This window comes from Macaca fascicularis, chromosome 6 (assembly GCF_037993035.2).
Source record: "Macaca fascicularis isolate 582-1 chromosome 6, T2T-MFA8v1.1".
Taxonomy (NCBI): domain Eukaryota; kingdom Metazoa; phylum Chordata; class Mammalia; order Primates; family Cercopithecidae; genus Macaca; species Macaca fascicularis.
Genome location: NC_088380.1, coordinates 114,793,552 through 114,809,660, shown reverse-complemented (window position 1 = coordinate 114,809,660; position 16,109 = coordinate 114,793,552). Strand labels below are relative to the sequence as shown.

General features: G+C 32.0%; 1 protein-coding gene across 4 annotated transcripts in view; it reads left to right on the top strand.

Annotated features, from left to right (window-relative positions):
- The window catches only part of FBXL17 (F-box and leucine rich repeat protein 17), a 546,079-nt gene that overhangs the window by 76,683 nt on the left and 453,287 nt on the right, over positions 1-16,109 (top strand). Inside the window, exons 5-6 of one of the 4 annotated variants that reach the window (XR_012413998.1) lie at positions 3,960-4,044; positions 6,176-8,239. The exons of 2 other annotated variants lie outside the window; for them this stretch is intronic. Coding sequence is in view for 1 of the 2 variants with exons in the window: in XM_073994013.1 (XP_073850114.1) it covers positions 6,176-6,187 (12 nt within the window). In the remaining variant the exon portion in view is untranslated. Of the gene's footprint in view, positions 1-3,959; positions 4,045-6,175; positions 8,240-16,109 lie in introns of those variants that run through there. One more of the 4 variants, XM_073994013.1, reaches the window with a different exon arrangement.

Here is a 16,109-nt window from a genome sequence, read left to right as displayed (position 1 = left end):
TTTGAAACAGTTTCAAAGGACTACCTGACAGTGTTCTGATTTTACTCCCTTTTTGCTGAGATTGTTGAGCAGTTCTTTTAGTCTTCTCTTTGTTTTCAGTTCAAACTGAGCATGCCCAAAACTCAACTGGACTGAACTTGTAGTGTTAGCTATCCTCTTCTGTCACTATATTCTTCTTCTGTGTTCCCATTCTTGGTTAAAGCCTTTCAGTGATTTTTCCTCTCATACAGGATGGAGATATCACACTGCTTAGCATAGTTGACAGTGTCTCTCTTGGCCTCACTTCTGCTATGCAATTCTCACTTTTTTCCCCCCTTCAGCTTTTCAGTTCCAAGGTACATGTGCAGGATGTGCAGGTTTGTTACATAGGTAAACCTGTATCATGGTGGTTTGCTGCACAGATCATCTCGTCACCTAGTTATTAAGTCCAGCATTCATTAGCTATTCTTCCCTGATGCTTTCCCTACCACCCACCTCCAATGGGCCCCTTCATGTGTCTATGTGTTCTCATCATTCAGCTCCCAGTTATATGTGAGAACGTGTGGTAGCAAATCTGACTTATATGTCCTTACTAAATCACTCTGTGTTAGCCAAATCCATATGTGGTTTTCTGAACATGCCATATACACTCACTTTTTCCTGGTCACAAGCTCTCTTTCCCGTCTTTTCTGTTAGGGTCAGACTTGATTTATGACAGCTTTATGAGGTAGGTCTTATATCCTCGTTTTTCATATGGAGATATAGAAACTCAAAAAGTTTACCTTTCCCTGAATTCTTTTAAGAATTAGAAATTGAGAAATGTAATCAGTTTCTAATACAAAAGTTTTATTGTATACATACAGTAGACTATTGGTCCCTTATGGAAAAGTTTTATTCTTATTTTATTATAGAGAAGGACAAAGAAGAGGTCTCCCTTCCCGCAGGGAGGGAAATAGTTTTTAGTTTTTAATCCAGTATGTACAAGACTGAGATATGAGGTAACAGAAAAGGAATATTGATTGATTATGAGAGTTAGAAATACCAAATGAGGGAGAGAGAGAAAGAGGTTTCTTGGTGCCTAGGCCTATTCTTTCTTGTATTGACAATTGTAAGTGATTCTCTTTTTCTGAATTTCATTTCGGTTTATTTTTGTTCTTGGCGATCTAAAGGGCTTGCAGATAGGTGTATTTATTTTTAAATAGTCCATTTTTTTTGACTAATCTTAGTTTCATTTAAGTAGGGGAAATCTTCACTGAAAGTGATTATATCATTCAAGTTTATTCAGGAATTTTGGAATTCAGGAAATTTTTCATGATAATTATAAATGATAATTACGTTATTTGGTTAACTCATAAATGTTGAATAAACTTACTGGGTTGAATTACTGAATGTTAAGATGAAGTAATATTGGCATATGACTTCTGAAGCATATCAATAATTCAAATTAAGTTTAAAATAATTTTTCTAGAATGCTGTTACTTGAAGAAAAGCAGATTTAAAGAAGTATAAGTTACTAGAGACATGTTTTCATAGAAATTTTGGCTGTTGCAAATTTATTTAAAACACTATCAAAGTGTTTAATGCCCATCATAGGTTATTTGTTTTGAATTTAAAAGTGTAATAAAATTAAAATGGGTAGGGACACATGTCTTTGGGCTGTGAAAGGTAAATTAGTAGGAAGGAACATGGTATAAGATTATCCCACTCCCAATAAAAAGCTGTACTTGATTTCTACTAGTTCACTGATTCTCAAACTCTGGTCTGTGGACCCATTATACTCTTGAAAGTTATTTGAGATGCCAAAGAGATTTTGTTATGTTGTTCTATTGAATTTTTTTTCACTTGAAATTCAAAATGAGAAAGTTTGAATATACAGGCATACATTCTATTAGTCATCAGAGTGATGATGTTATCTCAGGTCATGTAGTCTCTGAAAAATTCCACTGTTAACTGAGAGAATAAGAGTGGAAAGGGCAAATAATGTGTTAGTATTATATTATTATTAAAATATTTTTGACCTTGCAGATACCTGTACAGGCCCCAGGTAAGAATCCCTGGAACAAACTCTGAAAATTTTGCTTGTAGGTAAAATACTTTCACTTTAAAACTCTTTGTTTTAAATGGGAGAAGCCTCTAGTTGAAGTAAAAATAAAGTCTTCAGAATACATATGTTTTATATTGTCGTTCAGCAAACTCATCCCTTTTAAAGTCAGAATTATTTCCACAGTGAAAGAAAGCAGTTTGACTTGTCTTTATTTGCATGTAGTCTTAAATTGGAAGACCAACATATGAAAAAGGGGAATGAGTATGTTGAGAGTGTGTGTGTGTGTATGTGTCTGTGTGTGTGTTTGTATGCCCACGTGTTTTGGAGGAAATGATCTGGTCAAGGGGAATTGAACTGAGACTAGAAATTTGTTCTGGTGGCTCATTAAGTTAACATTTGTGGTGGTAATATATGCATTTTGCAGCCTGTTTTTAGTCATACATTGTGGTTTACTATACGACTGTTACTTGTGTCCTATACTCACTAATTAAGAGTTAGTAGAGGGACTATATTGACTATATTTTGAAACATTTTTGTATATATACAAGTCTTTTTTTTTTTTTTTTTTTGAGACGGAGTCTTGCTCTGTCGCCCAGGCTGGAGTTCAGTGGCCGGATCTCAGCTCACTGCAAGCTCTGCCTCCCGGGTTCACGCCATTCTCCTGCCTCAGCCTCCCGAGTAGCTGGGACTACAGGCGCCTGCCACCTCGCCCGGCTAGTTTTTTGTATTTTTTAGTAGAGACGGGGTTTCACCGTGTTAGCCAGGGTGGTCTCGATCTCCTGACCTCGTGATCCACCCGTCTCAGCCTCCCAAAGTGCTGGGATTACAGGCTTGAGCCACCGCGCCCGGCCATATATACAAGTCTTATGATCTTTTTGAGCTTTCAGAAGAGTATATTAAAACTTAAGCACTTTGTAATGTTTGTTATGAACACAAATTAGATTTAGACCAAGGGCTTAAATGTAATGATGAAGCTATATAATTTCATGTCCAGTTTTCTTAAAATGTTAGTGTTTGCAGGTTTATGTGTTAGGTACTCTACTTAGGAAGTGAATGTAAATCGCCTTTCTGTATTGAGTTACACGTTCATTATTTGTGACATTTTTGGCTGAAATGATAAGGCTTTTCTTTTTTATAAATAAAAAAGGATTTTCAACTATGAATTATCACTGATTTGTTTCAACATAGGTTTTTCTTAGAAAATGAGGCATCTATATGTAAATTCCATAGATTACATTATTGAAAAACTATTAGTGTATACATAAAGGATAAATGTCAGTGGTTGAATGATTATAATAAAATGTTCAAGAAAATATGAAACATTACATTCCTTAAAGTATTATTTAAATATAGTAAAATTAACAGTTGGTTAAGGGTTTGATGAGGAAAATTATCTTAATTACAGTTGTTTGATTAGAAGAAATTTTTCAGGCTTTGTTTGTAGAATTATATTTTGTAAGTATCTCTTAATTTTCAAGATTTCTCTCAACTCTAGGCAATGATAGGCTAATTCTCTTTTTTAAAAGGGTTAATTTAAAAGTGACTTATTTCCTTAAGCTAAAGACTCATTTAGAGAGGCTTCTAGGTAAAGACTTAACTCTGTAGGATTGGGAAGCAATATGTATTTCTTTTATTTTGGGATTTTGTTTGAAGCACTCATTCCATAAACTGGAGGTGAACCCTCCCACCCTTTTTTTTTTTGGAAAGAAATTGTTCTTCAGTTACAATATGTTGGTGTATTCATGGAAGTATTATTGACTAGTGATGACTATATTTACTTGGAATAGTCATTACACTATCTTTGTCTTGATTTTAGTGTAAACTTTATCCTTGGATGTATCAGTTTAGTTGCATTGGATGACATATGTATTTTCAGAAAAAGTAGCCTTGACCAATTACTTTATTGATTGGTCCACATCTGTGGCATGTTTTTCAGAAAGACATATGATGGGTTGGCGCACAGAAATGTCACATTCCAATCACGACATGAGAAATGGTTGGATTGCCTGTCCTACTAGGAGGTATTCTTAAAATTAGTTATCCTGTTATAGTGTATCAATACGTATATCTCCCATTAAGAATGACACCTATCTGGATTTCATTATTATCAGAGTTAAAAATCATAATAGGCATTTTTAGGTATGATAGACATCTATAAAAGTTATGGAAATTATCATTCTTGGGATTAATATGCTGAACTTTTTTGCATTCTAAATTTTTGATAGTTGTCCTAAATGGAAAAATCCTGTCTCTTAGTGAATAGTTATTAATACACACCATTTATACCAATGACTGATATACATTTTCCAGGAATGTTAAAATTTTATCACTCACATTCCATCCAAGAATAAGTGTTATTTCTCCAGTATTTGTCTTTTTTCTTGAGATTAGACCTATAGTACTGTAATTTAAAACAAACAACTCCCCTAGAACTTAACCACAGTTCATTTTTGTTGCATTCAACTGTATGGCAATTAGCATAATATTTAATTTTTTTCCCATTAGAAATGTAGCGGCAAGTGCTGTATGAGAAAGATGTAAGAATCTTGCAGCATAGATAAGCTGTTGTAAATGTGTGTAAAAATAAATGTATTCAAATTACTGACCTCAAATCATTTTGGAATTCAAATGATGCCAACAGTTATCTATGAAAAAAATGACCTGCATTGTTTTTAAAGCTTCTCTTTATTATGTGTTTTTAAAGCTCTCGAATTCATCCTAGGTTTTTATCACTTAATTCATCTATATTAATATGTGTCCCCTCTATCTTAAGACTGGGTAATAGAAAACTGAGCACCAAAGTCCACTGAATTAATAAGTGGGAGGAATAATAGAATTCAGAGATCTCTGAGTATTTTTATACATTTTCATATGCTCAGAGACACAAAAATGCAATAAGAAACCATAATTAAAATGCTATAGTAATCATATCATGAATCAATTTGATTTTACAAAATAAAACTTTAGTAGGTCTGTTCCTTTTTATTGTGTACATGTATATGTATACTATATTTTACTCTCTGTGATCAAATTATAGACTAATTATAGACTTTAAATATGTATATATAGACATATTCTTTAATATTCATTGTATATTACTGTGATCTTTAATTCTAAATCATTTTGAGTCATCAGTTTTTTGAAACTAGCAGAACTTTACTCTTACATATATAACACAATTCCATATAGACCTTCATTATATGAATGCAAGGTGATAAAATTATATATCTTTATTTTTTCCTTTTTCTTTGTTACCTTTTTATTTGTGGGTGAATGAAAAAAAACTAAGTGAGTTATTTCACACTAATGAATAATTTTTAGGTCCAGGAGCTGCCCTCCAAGTTTTCTTAAATTGCTGCAATAGTGAAATAAAACTACTTCTTCTGTATATAAAACATGGTTAAACTTTCCAGTAGAAAATCTTCATGTGGAGATAATATAAAATAGAAGATCTTTTATGGTCGTTAGTTTTAAACAGTTATCGAAACAACACCATAGATAATTTAATTCACCCATTTAATTACAACTATTATATTTCTTTCTGGAAGCATTTGTTCAACAATTCCAAAAATTGAATATGAGAAAAAAATAATAAATGTTATTTGTTTCTAAATTGGGCCACTTTGAACTAAATATAGAAGTAGAAAAAGTTTGAGTGTCTCTCTTCCATTTTAGATCTTTAACATAGTTGAATATTGAAGGATATATATATATATATATATATATATATATATGTTTTTTTCCTTGATGCTGTATTTTTTTAATCAAGTAAATGGAGTTCTTTAGTATCAGAGAGTAAAACTTTTGAAAATTATTTTACTTTTTAAGTTGCTAAAAGTTTTTGAGTCAGAGATATAAATACTAATTCATTTGTATAAGCAGTGATTATTCTAAAAGGTTAACAAAAATCTCAAGTGAACTACTGATACATGATCATCTATTTCTGGTTTTGAAAATTTTATAAACTGAAAATTTTAACAAGAATTGTCCGTAAGAATGGACATACTCCTTTTAAACTTGAAGAAATTAATTTTCTGAAACTTTTAAATGTAGGATCTAGATTTGGACATTTAGCTTTATTTACCCATCATTTTAGATGTTCTGGGAAGAAATATCTAATGATTTTTCCATGGCATCTACCCTTTTTTTCAGATTCTCGACTGACATTTTATCGTGTTATTGTGTCCACGCTATTTAGTTCCTCCTGGAGCCTTCCGAATTTCACATGCACTGCTTCAATCAGCTCCTGCAGAGTGGATAACTTACCTAGGGACCCAGGCCTTACTGGACAAGCAGCCAATCATGAACAGGGGCAGGCTGGCCTTTTTAAAAAAATTTTGATTTTTATAATTTTTTGCATTTTGAAGTATAGGTATTCATTATAGCAATTTATTGGAAAGTAAAACGCCAGGGAGCTTTTCTGGAAAAACATATCTTTATCTAAAATTGAAGGATTATATGGAAATTAGCCCACCTGTTTTCTTTTCTTTCCTTATTTAATAACTTTTAGATTGTGATTTAAGCACTTTTCTATTTCTAGAAACTAGTGTGTCTGTTTTTTAGTACACGTTTGTGTAATGTAAACTTGCTTGTGTCACTGTGAAAAAGTAGTTTGAAAACTGTACTGTGTATGTACAAAATATACGTTAATGGTATCTTGGGATGGGGAGATGTGTGAGTGAGAACCTCAGGTTTAGTTTGGAAATAGAAGAGAGGGATTTGCCCTCATGAGCTTTAAACTAGGTTCAGATTGTGAATTTATCCTTTATGTATGTCATAAAGGTATAAAGGTCCAACTCTGCCATTTGTTTAAAAGAAAAATGAACTTGATAGAAACCTGACAGATTTTTAACAATTTTAAATCATTTAAAAAACTGTTATAAATCAGACTGTGTTTTAAAATAGCAGTAAAAATTTGGGGCTTTTTTTTTTTTCAGATATGTACTCATGAGTTAGGTAATAGAGGAAAAAGTGTTATACTCTCCTAATAAATTAAATGCTGGCACTATATGTGAAACTGAAAGTAAATAATAGTTAAATCATTGTGCTATACTTTTAATGTAGATATGGAAAAAAGACTCGTTTTAGAAACTGCAAGAATAAATGTATTTTAAATGCCGACATGTTAGGTTTTTATTTTTTGTTTTATTTTGAAAATATGTATAAACTAAATTAGGTTTTTGATTAATGGTTAAGAATAGTGAATAAACAAACATGAATTTAAAAATTAAATTGAATTAGGAATTATAAGACTTTGGTACTTTAATATTCTGTATGAGATAGTGTATTACTATATCAAAGGATGAACTATGTTTTGTGTTGATCAAGAACTTTGCTATTAAAAAAAGATTTATATTTTCTACAGTGACAACGTTGTTTCCCATCTCTCAGACTGAATTTTTGTTGATTTCTTCTTAGCACCGTTAGGCAAGTTAGTGGAATTTAATTTTTATGAAGAAAAACTTAGGGCTTTAGATGCTTTCAGTAAAATTTAAAGCCTATTGAAGTTGTTTTGTTAAGATTTTAGTTTAAATCTATGATTGGTATTGATCTTCTTTGACTGGTGGAGTAGAAAGAAACAACTTTTTCTATGCACAGATTTTATACAAAAACGATTTTTCTCAGTGCCTTCTGTTCTTTATTTAGATGTTTGGAAGCCAAATTTTATATGTCTTGTTCACATAGTAGTGAGAAGTAGCAGGAAGACTATAATTAAAATAGACAAAAAATTATTGTTAGGACATTGTCTATCATACGGAGCTGTACTTTGTAGAATTTCTGTGGTACTTTATGTTTCTTTCTCCCTAAAAACAAAAATAAATTAGTTATATAATAGTAAATTAAAATTGTATAATATAAGCCCTACTTGGGTATTTGTGGCACTTCAGGAGTAACTGCTTTATCATCACTCTGTTCGGAAGTAATTGCATTGCTTTTGGTGACTGTAGCTTACATTTAGAATTCAGTCAATTGGGTCATATGCCATTTTTATAAATTGAGAATATAATGCCATAAAATGTGAATTTTTGAAGATATATGGATTCTGATTTTGCTGAATTTTTTAGGTTTTTTGTTTGTTGTAAAAACTGTATTTCTACCAAAGGAATAGAATGTTAAATGCTTACTCAGCAAGAATTCTAAAGCATGAGTTAAGTTGGGATAAATGACTTAAAATTGTTTCTTAATTTGTTGTGAATAAACTTTTTTTGAAGTTTATTTCTGAGTTGTTTAATGTTTTTGTAGTACTGAATGCTAATTTTGAAAACAATGTTTCAGAAACATTTAAAAAACAATTTTAGCAGTTTTCTATAGATGAACGGTCAGTCAGTATCATTCTTAAAATTCTTTTTTGAAGGTATCCAAAATTATTTCCTTCTGCACAGAACAAACAGTTAATGTGATGTTTATGCATTGGGTTTTTGATGTTTGAGTCTTTAAATTGCCACATAGTCTGAAAATAATTTTATTTTACTAGTAATGCTTTTGGGATATTTATTATTTTTTATATATGGAGGTTGAGCACCATCTATTGGTCAACCTGAAGTATATTAATTTGCGAATTCAGCAAAAATTGTTACTTAATTACATTCCTTACTGAGGTTCTACATATTACATGATTTTGTCACAATAAGATCTTCGTCTAGAGTATACCTGCCTTTACTGTTGTAGACTATAAAATGACTCACCTTTACTATTTAAGTTTCTAACTTTGCTATATACTACTGAATTATAAGTTATCCTCTAAAATAGGTGAATAGTCTTAACCCTGTGTTAAGAATATACCCTGTTTATTTATGGAGTTATTCAAGGTGATTATTTGCTTTATGTGGAGATTATCCAATTGAAGCAGAATAGTTAGGTGATTTATATATTGTTACCTATGCATGCTAGGTTTATTATTTCAGAAAATGATGCTAAATTTAATATTTAAGATAATAGATAATAAAATACTTTTTGTTTTCCTTTAATATCAATTTGAACGAAAAATATTTATTATCTAATTGAGCAACAATGGAATTAGGTATATTAAAAACAAAAATAGCCATTTTTGTTACTAATATATAATTTTTAGAATTTTGATTTTTATCATATTGAATGTGTTATTTTGTTTGAAATGGATACAGCTGAAGTGTGTATTAGTAAATGAAGTTTTAATTTTAAAAGATATTTTAATGATTTAATACAGATATTAATAAAGCTTATTTTCTCAGAGCAAAGCAAAAAAAAATAAATGTGAAATGACATTTCATGGTCTCAAAGATATTAAAAATGTGTATTCTTTAAGACTAGATATAGAAGGCAACTCTGGTACTTCTCTCCATTCCTGACATCAAAGTGAGGCTACAGCTGTATCAAAGTCTTAACCCTCATACATTAATAATGTACAGTAAATAAATCAGTGCTTTTGGGTTTTAGGGAGGGTGATTTTTTTTATTTTAAGTTGTACTTTCTAAACATAAATCATTCATTACTTAGTATTAGATGTATTCTTAGCAAGAAAATAGTTATAAATAAGGCCAAAAGAAACAAGTTTAAGAAACTAAATTGGTATTTTATGTTTCATAACAGAAAGTCACTGATTTTTAATATGAAAATAAAGACTTGTAGTATCCGCAGTATTATACTGTTTCAAATCATGAATCATATACTGATTCCCGTTGACTCCTGTTGCTTTTTCCTTATCCACTTAATGTCATCACTTCTTCCTAGTGTTCTAATCTAGAAACTTGAGACTCAGCTTTGATTCTTCCCTATCTCTTATCTTTCTCCTAAAAATTTAGTGTCTAAGCTTTGGAAATAACTTTTTTCTTTCTTTCAGTCTTACTCATTTCTCTGTTCCAGAGAGCTTTTTGTATAATGTTGACTAATTGAATTACTAATGTTATTGTCTCCAATCTCTTTCCTGTTCCACCATATTCTTACTAACACTGAAAGGTTTTTTTTGGTGGTGGTTGTTTGTTTTTTGGGTTTTTTTGGTTTTGTTTAATTTTCCTACTAAAACACTTGACTGGTCATTTTAAAGATTCTTTAATGGCTGTTGACTGTGTGCTACACAATCGAATCTAAATTCCTTAGGATGTCACTCACTAGAACTTTATGGTCTTGTTCCAATTGACCTTTTTAGCCTTACTTTTTTCCTTTCTCCTTCCCCTTCCTACCTTTTTGAGACCTGAGGCACAGGCCAAATTTGTAAAGTGTTACTTTAAGAATTAATCATGCTGGTTTGAGCTCTACTAGCAATTGGATTGTATTACTGGAATCCTAGAAGGTTTGTTGGTTGCGTGTGTGTTGATAGTTGGTGAACTCTTTGAAAACAGTAACCATGATTTGTTTTGTTTGTTTGATTTGCCAATTTCAAGTCTTACGGATAGTGCTTGGCATGCAGGAGTCTGTATAATAATATAGTAAAGAGTATGGACTCTGGAGCAGACTGTCTGGGTTCAATTCTTAGCTCCTCTACTTTGTCTCCTTGAACAATTTACTTAATGCCCTAGCCCTTCAGTAAAATGGGTATTATAATAGTATTTATGTTATAAGATTACTATGAGGATTAAATGTTTTAATATATATATAATGTACTTAGAACATTACATGGTATTATGTACTCTGTATGTAGGTGCATATGAGAATTAAATGCTCAATGTTATTTTTAATATTTAAAAATATTAAAAAGAATAATTTACTATATTTCAAAATTTGGAAAAGTACATAAATTTGGGAGAAAGTTCTTAAAGATTTTTTCTTGTAGTAAAATATCAGAAATGTTAATTGAAAATCTTTTCTTGACTGAAAAATATTTTGTTTAAAATTTTACTAAGAATCGAATTGTGTAAAGTTTCAGTAAATAATATATCCTTCAGAGTTAAGAAAAGTGCACTTTTATATAAATATTTTATGTTGTCGCTGCATTGTGTTAAAGTAATGTCACTCTAAATAACTATTAACCAAAATGTGTCTTTTTTAGAAATATAAATACTGTTAAGAACAAAAGTAAATTGGCACCTTTTCTGTAAAAGTAGACTTTTAAATTTAAAAATGGAGATCTAACATAGGTGTTTTTGTTTTAGATGTAGGCTGAATATAGTAACATTAGTAGATGACTTTAAAGAACAACTGTGGATATGAAGTAAGTCATTCTGTAACAAGGCTTATTGCAGAAACAGACTTGCTTATGACTAATAATGTCTTAGATATGGATTTTTTTTGTTTTTTTAGTTTGTTTTTATATTTGTTGTCATGATGAGTTTTCTTATCACTTCTAGCCAAGTTCAGAGTAAAGATTTGCCTTTATGCAATTTGCTTTCAGTGGTTTTTGGAGGAAGAATATGGATGGATACAAATGTCAAGAGAAGAGAGAGAGAGTTAAGTTTGATTTCTTCAGCTTGAGATTTTTATTCATCGTTTGGCATTGTAAGATGAAGGTTAAAAGCCTCTGTTGGGATATAAACTTCTGAACCTAGACAGTTCTCCTCAAAAATTCATAAAAATATTTATAATGAATGAGAATCACTGAGTAATGTTAATGTTAGCTTAGATGATAAAGCACAAAGTATTTTTTAGGAGCCTACAGCTATTAGGAATTACAAAAAGTATATCCTTCAGACAATAAGGTAAGAAGAGTTCATCCTTTTTTGGGTTAGAGCCTGTATTTTGAACACTAATGTCAGTAAGAATATATATATATAGTATATCCTTTCAAAATACTGTCGATATGTATTGTTTTCTTTCTTTGAATGCTTATGTTAGAAATAAATATAGATTTGACAATCAGTATTTGTTTAATATCATGTCTGCTTTGAATTTTTTATCTTAATGATTGAAATACATTACTCCTCCTTTTTTTTTTTTTTTTTTTTTTCTGAGACAGAGTCTCACTTTGTCTCCCAGGCTGGAGTGCTGGAGTGCAGTGGTATGATCTCGTCTCACTGCAACCTCCGCTTCCTGGGTTCAGTGGTTCTTGTGCTTCAGCCTCCCAAGTAGCTGGAATTACAGGTGTGTACCACCATGCCCGGCTGATTTTTGTATTTTTAGTAGAGGTGGGGTTTCACCAGGTTGACCAGGCTTGTCTTGAATTCCTGACCTCAAGTGATCCGCCCACCTCGGCCTCCCAAAGTACTGGAATTACAGGCATGAACCACCACGCCTGGCCAAAATATATTTCTTCTGAGTGAGATACTCATTATTGATAATGTTCTTAAATAATTTGTGCAGTGGTAAAATTTATGACTTAACAGAAAATACCTGTTTGCTTTTTATGGTGTTTCATCATTTGATTATAAAATATACCATGATTTAGCAAGCAAGTCTGGTTTATTTGGAAAAGTTACTTAAATATATCATCTTCATTTTAGACTTATAATTTTGAAGCTGTATTTTCGTTTTGGAAACTGTATATGAGTCCCTAAAAGTTGTGTGGTCAGAATCAGGTAGAGACTTAAAACTTAGGAAATTATAGAGGAAACAGAAGTATTCCAATATTATTTTCTAGGAATAAAATCATGCATGTCCCCATATTTGAAAATGTCTTTCACTTAATGGAATTCACAATTTTCACACTTTGTTTTAGATGTGAAAGCTTTCAATAGTTTCTTGTGAATAGGCCACTAAAATTAGTGTAAAATATTTCAGTTTTCTAAAATAACTTATTAGTATTACGATATTTCACTTTATAATGAGAAATCTTTATTGTAAGATGTGATGATTCCTAACAAGAAATATTTAAAGTATCAGCAATAACCATATTTTCAGACTAATAAGAAACTAATATAGGTATACTGTTTCTATTCAACAAGTATTTTTACAGTGTCTAATAAATACTGACATTATGCTAAGTCTTGGTATTTCCCAATTAAATATTTAGGAGGAGAAAGACATTAATAGAGAATTAAAATGTGATGTTCTAAGTGCTATGTAATAAGGCATGATTGAAAAGAAACTTAGAGCATTGATTAAGTCTTCTTGGGAGTTCAGCGGTTTTTTGCGAGGTCATGATACCTCAGCTAGTTTATAAAGATTTGAAGAATATTTCCAGGTGGACAGCAGAAAATGAAGGGATTTTAGGTTGAGGGAGCAGTATATGTAAAGTTCTGGTGGGCATTTAGAGAGAAAGTTCAGGAAGAACAGACTGTGGATCATGAGGCTAACTAGAGATATAGACTATAAAAGCTTTTGGGGGGGCCGGGCATGGTGGCTCACGCCTGTAATCCTAGCACTTTGGGAGGTCGAGGCAGGCGAATCACCTGAGGTCAGGAGTTTGAAACCAGACTGACTAACATGGAGAAACCCCATCTCTACTAAAAATACAAAATTAGCTGGGTGTGGTGGTGCGTGCCTGTAATCCCAGCTACTTGGAAGGGTGAGGCAGGAGAATTGATTGAACCTGGGAGGTGGAGGTTGCGGTGAGCCAAGATCACGCCATCCATTGCACTCCAGCCTGGACAACAAAAGCGAAACTCCATCTCCAAAAAAAAAAAAAAAAAACAAACAAAAAAAACCCAAAGCTTTTTGGATGCTATGTTAACAATTTTGGCTTTTATCCTTTAAGCATTGGGGAGATATTAAATAATTTTGAATAGAATAGTAACACACATCTATTTACATTTTTAAATTATTATTCTGATCATTCTGTAGAGGATGGAGATAGAAAGACCAATTAAAGGAATTACTACATTAGTACAGGAAAGAAATGATGACCGCCTGAACTGAGGGCAGTGATAGTGAGAGGAGAGAGGTATTAAGGAAGTAGGGTCAGCCAGCAAGTCTTGATTATTAATTATACATTGGGTTCAGAATGTTTTTTGCAGTACTTAAGACTGACTGCTGGGTTTCTGGCTTGAACTACTAGTCCTTGACATAGTTATTAATGGAAAGAGGACATAGTTTTGGGAATGGGTGGACTTCAGTAGTAAACATGTCTCATTTGAGATGTCAGAGAACACTTGGTTAGGAATGTCTAAGTATGCAGTTGGATATCTTGAGATCTGGAACTCAAGACATGGCAATTTGGAAGTTAGCGTACTGGTCCCAAACTCACTTCATTATTTTCATTTTGTTAGTTTGTTAATATTCCTCTAAGAACGGGTAAAGTAATGAGAATAAGGAGAATTTAGAACTTAGGTTAAAGAACTTTTGGAAAAATAAATGTCTGTGTAGAGCCTATTTCACACTTAAGGAAACTGCCTGGGATTCATTTCTCCTGCCAGTAATTTCAATTCTCTGCTACCAGCTGTCTTGTAGGATCAGTGAAGTTCTTTTAAGGAAAAGTAGAGCACATGATGACCTGGCTCTTCTGAATACTTACAAACTTAGAGGATGCCTAACTTTTTAGCATGCCTCCAACTCACCTAGGTGCACTATTTGTAGTTTTTTGTTGCATATATCATTGTTTCTCTCTGTTGGTGTGAGCAGTTGAGAGTTGACAGAATATAATCAGTAAGGTGGTGACAATAATTGTTTTGATATCATTGCCACTCATATCATTTATTTCACAGTTGCAGAAATGGAACTAGTCCAATATTTAATACCTCAACATTTTATATGTATTGTATAATATACATGAGTGTAGGTTTTGGATGCAATGTTCTTTCCAGGACAATTTAAATCTGTTCTTTAACTATTTTAAATGGCGTTGCATATGTGGTATGAACTTTTTTGTTTCCACTTCTGCAGTTTTAATATTCTGTATGTCATGGAAATATTTTTGTTAATTTTTAAATTGTGATCTATATAACATACAGAAAACAGGATTGAACATTGGCATTAATTGAATCACTGTATATACTTGAAATTGCTTAATATGCCATCAATTTACAGGATGTAATTCAAACATTATTTGCAATAACAATCCCCAAAATACCAAGGAATAAATCCAACAAAAGATATGTAAGACTTTTATGGAAAAAAATTATACAACTTTGTTGAAAGATGTAGGATCTAAATAAATGGAGATCAGTGTTATGCTTTTGGATGGGAAAACAGGAATTTCTGTTCTATAGTTTCTATTCTGTAATTTCTGTGATTGAATAGAAATTCCCCCAAAATTAATCCATTAAGTTCAATACAATCCCAATCAAAATCCCAACTAGCATTTTCTTTTTACAATATTTGACAATTTGATTTAAAATTGACATGGGAAAGTAAGAGTAAGAAGAGCCAAATAATTTTGGAGAACACTAAGGGTCATTCATCTTACCAAATACCAAGATTTACCATACAGGAATGGTAAATTAAAATAGCGTGATCATGAGACATGGGGTAAAAAAGCAACTAATGAAACAGTCTGCCTTTTCAGTCTTGCTTCCTAACTCCTCCTTGTGTACAACGACATGCCAGCCAACCTGAGCTATATGTGCTAACATTCACGCCCAGTACTGTGTGCCTTTGCTATTGCTATTCTACAGAATTCTCTTCATCCCTATGGACTCTACTTCACTGAATCTAAGATGTGTTATTAATTTATGTACTACTAAGAAAAAATGTTGCCAATTAAACTGACACACCATCATTGCCAGATACACCCAGCTTCAGAGATGTTAAAACATGAAAATGTGTCTTAAGATTTATGGAAGATGGTATTTAAAATGCCAGTGTCTCCACTAAAAATATCCCTTGGTTTCTCTTATCTGAAAGTAGATTCTCTCCCTGTGAATCTGCATAGCATGCATTTGTGCATTTTTGTGAGTGTTTTATAGAGTAAAATACACTTGCACAAAGACTTTCCTCTGAATTTTTCATTTTAGAAGGTATCTCCTACAATAATTTTAATAGGACCAAGAGTTACCAAATATTGAGCACATACTGTAAGTCATGTGATAGTTGCTTTAAGGATGTTATCGTGGCTGTTAGGCAAACTTCCAAGGCAATTTCTGTTCTTCAGATTTTGACATAGGAAACTGGAACTTAGAGTTTAAGAAATTTTCCCCAAAACACAGTTATAGGGTTGGAACCCCAGACTGCCTAACTTCAAAGCCATGTCATGTCATGGCAGCATCTGCCTCTTTCCTCTCTGCTTCCCTCTCCTGATTACAGTAAGCTCTTTGAGCATAGACACCACACATTTTGCATCTTTATAGTCCCCATACCTTCT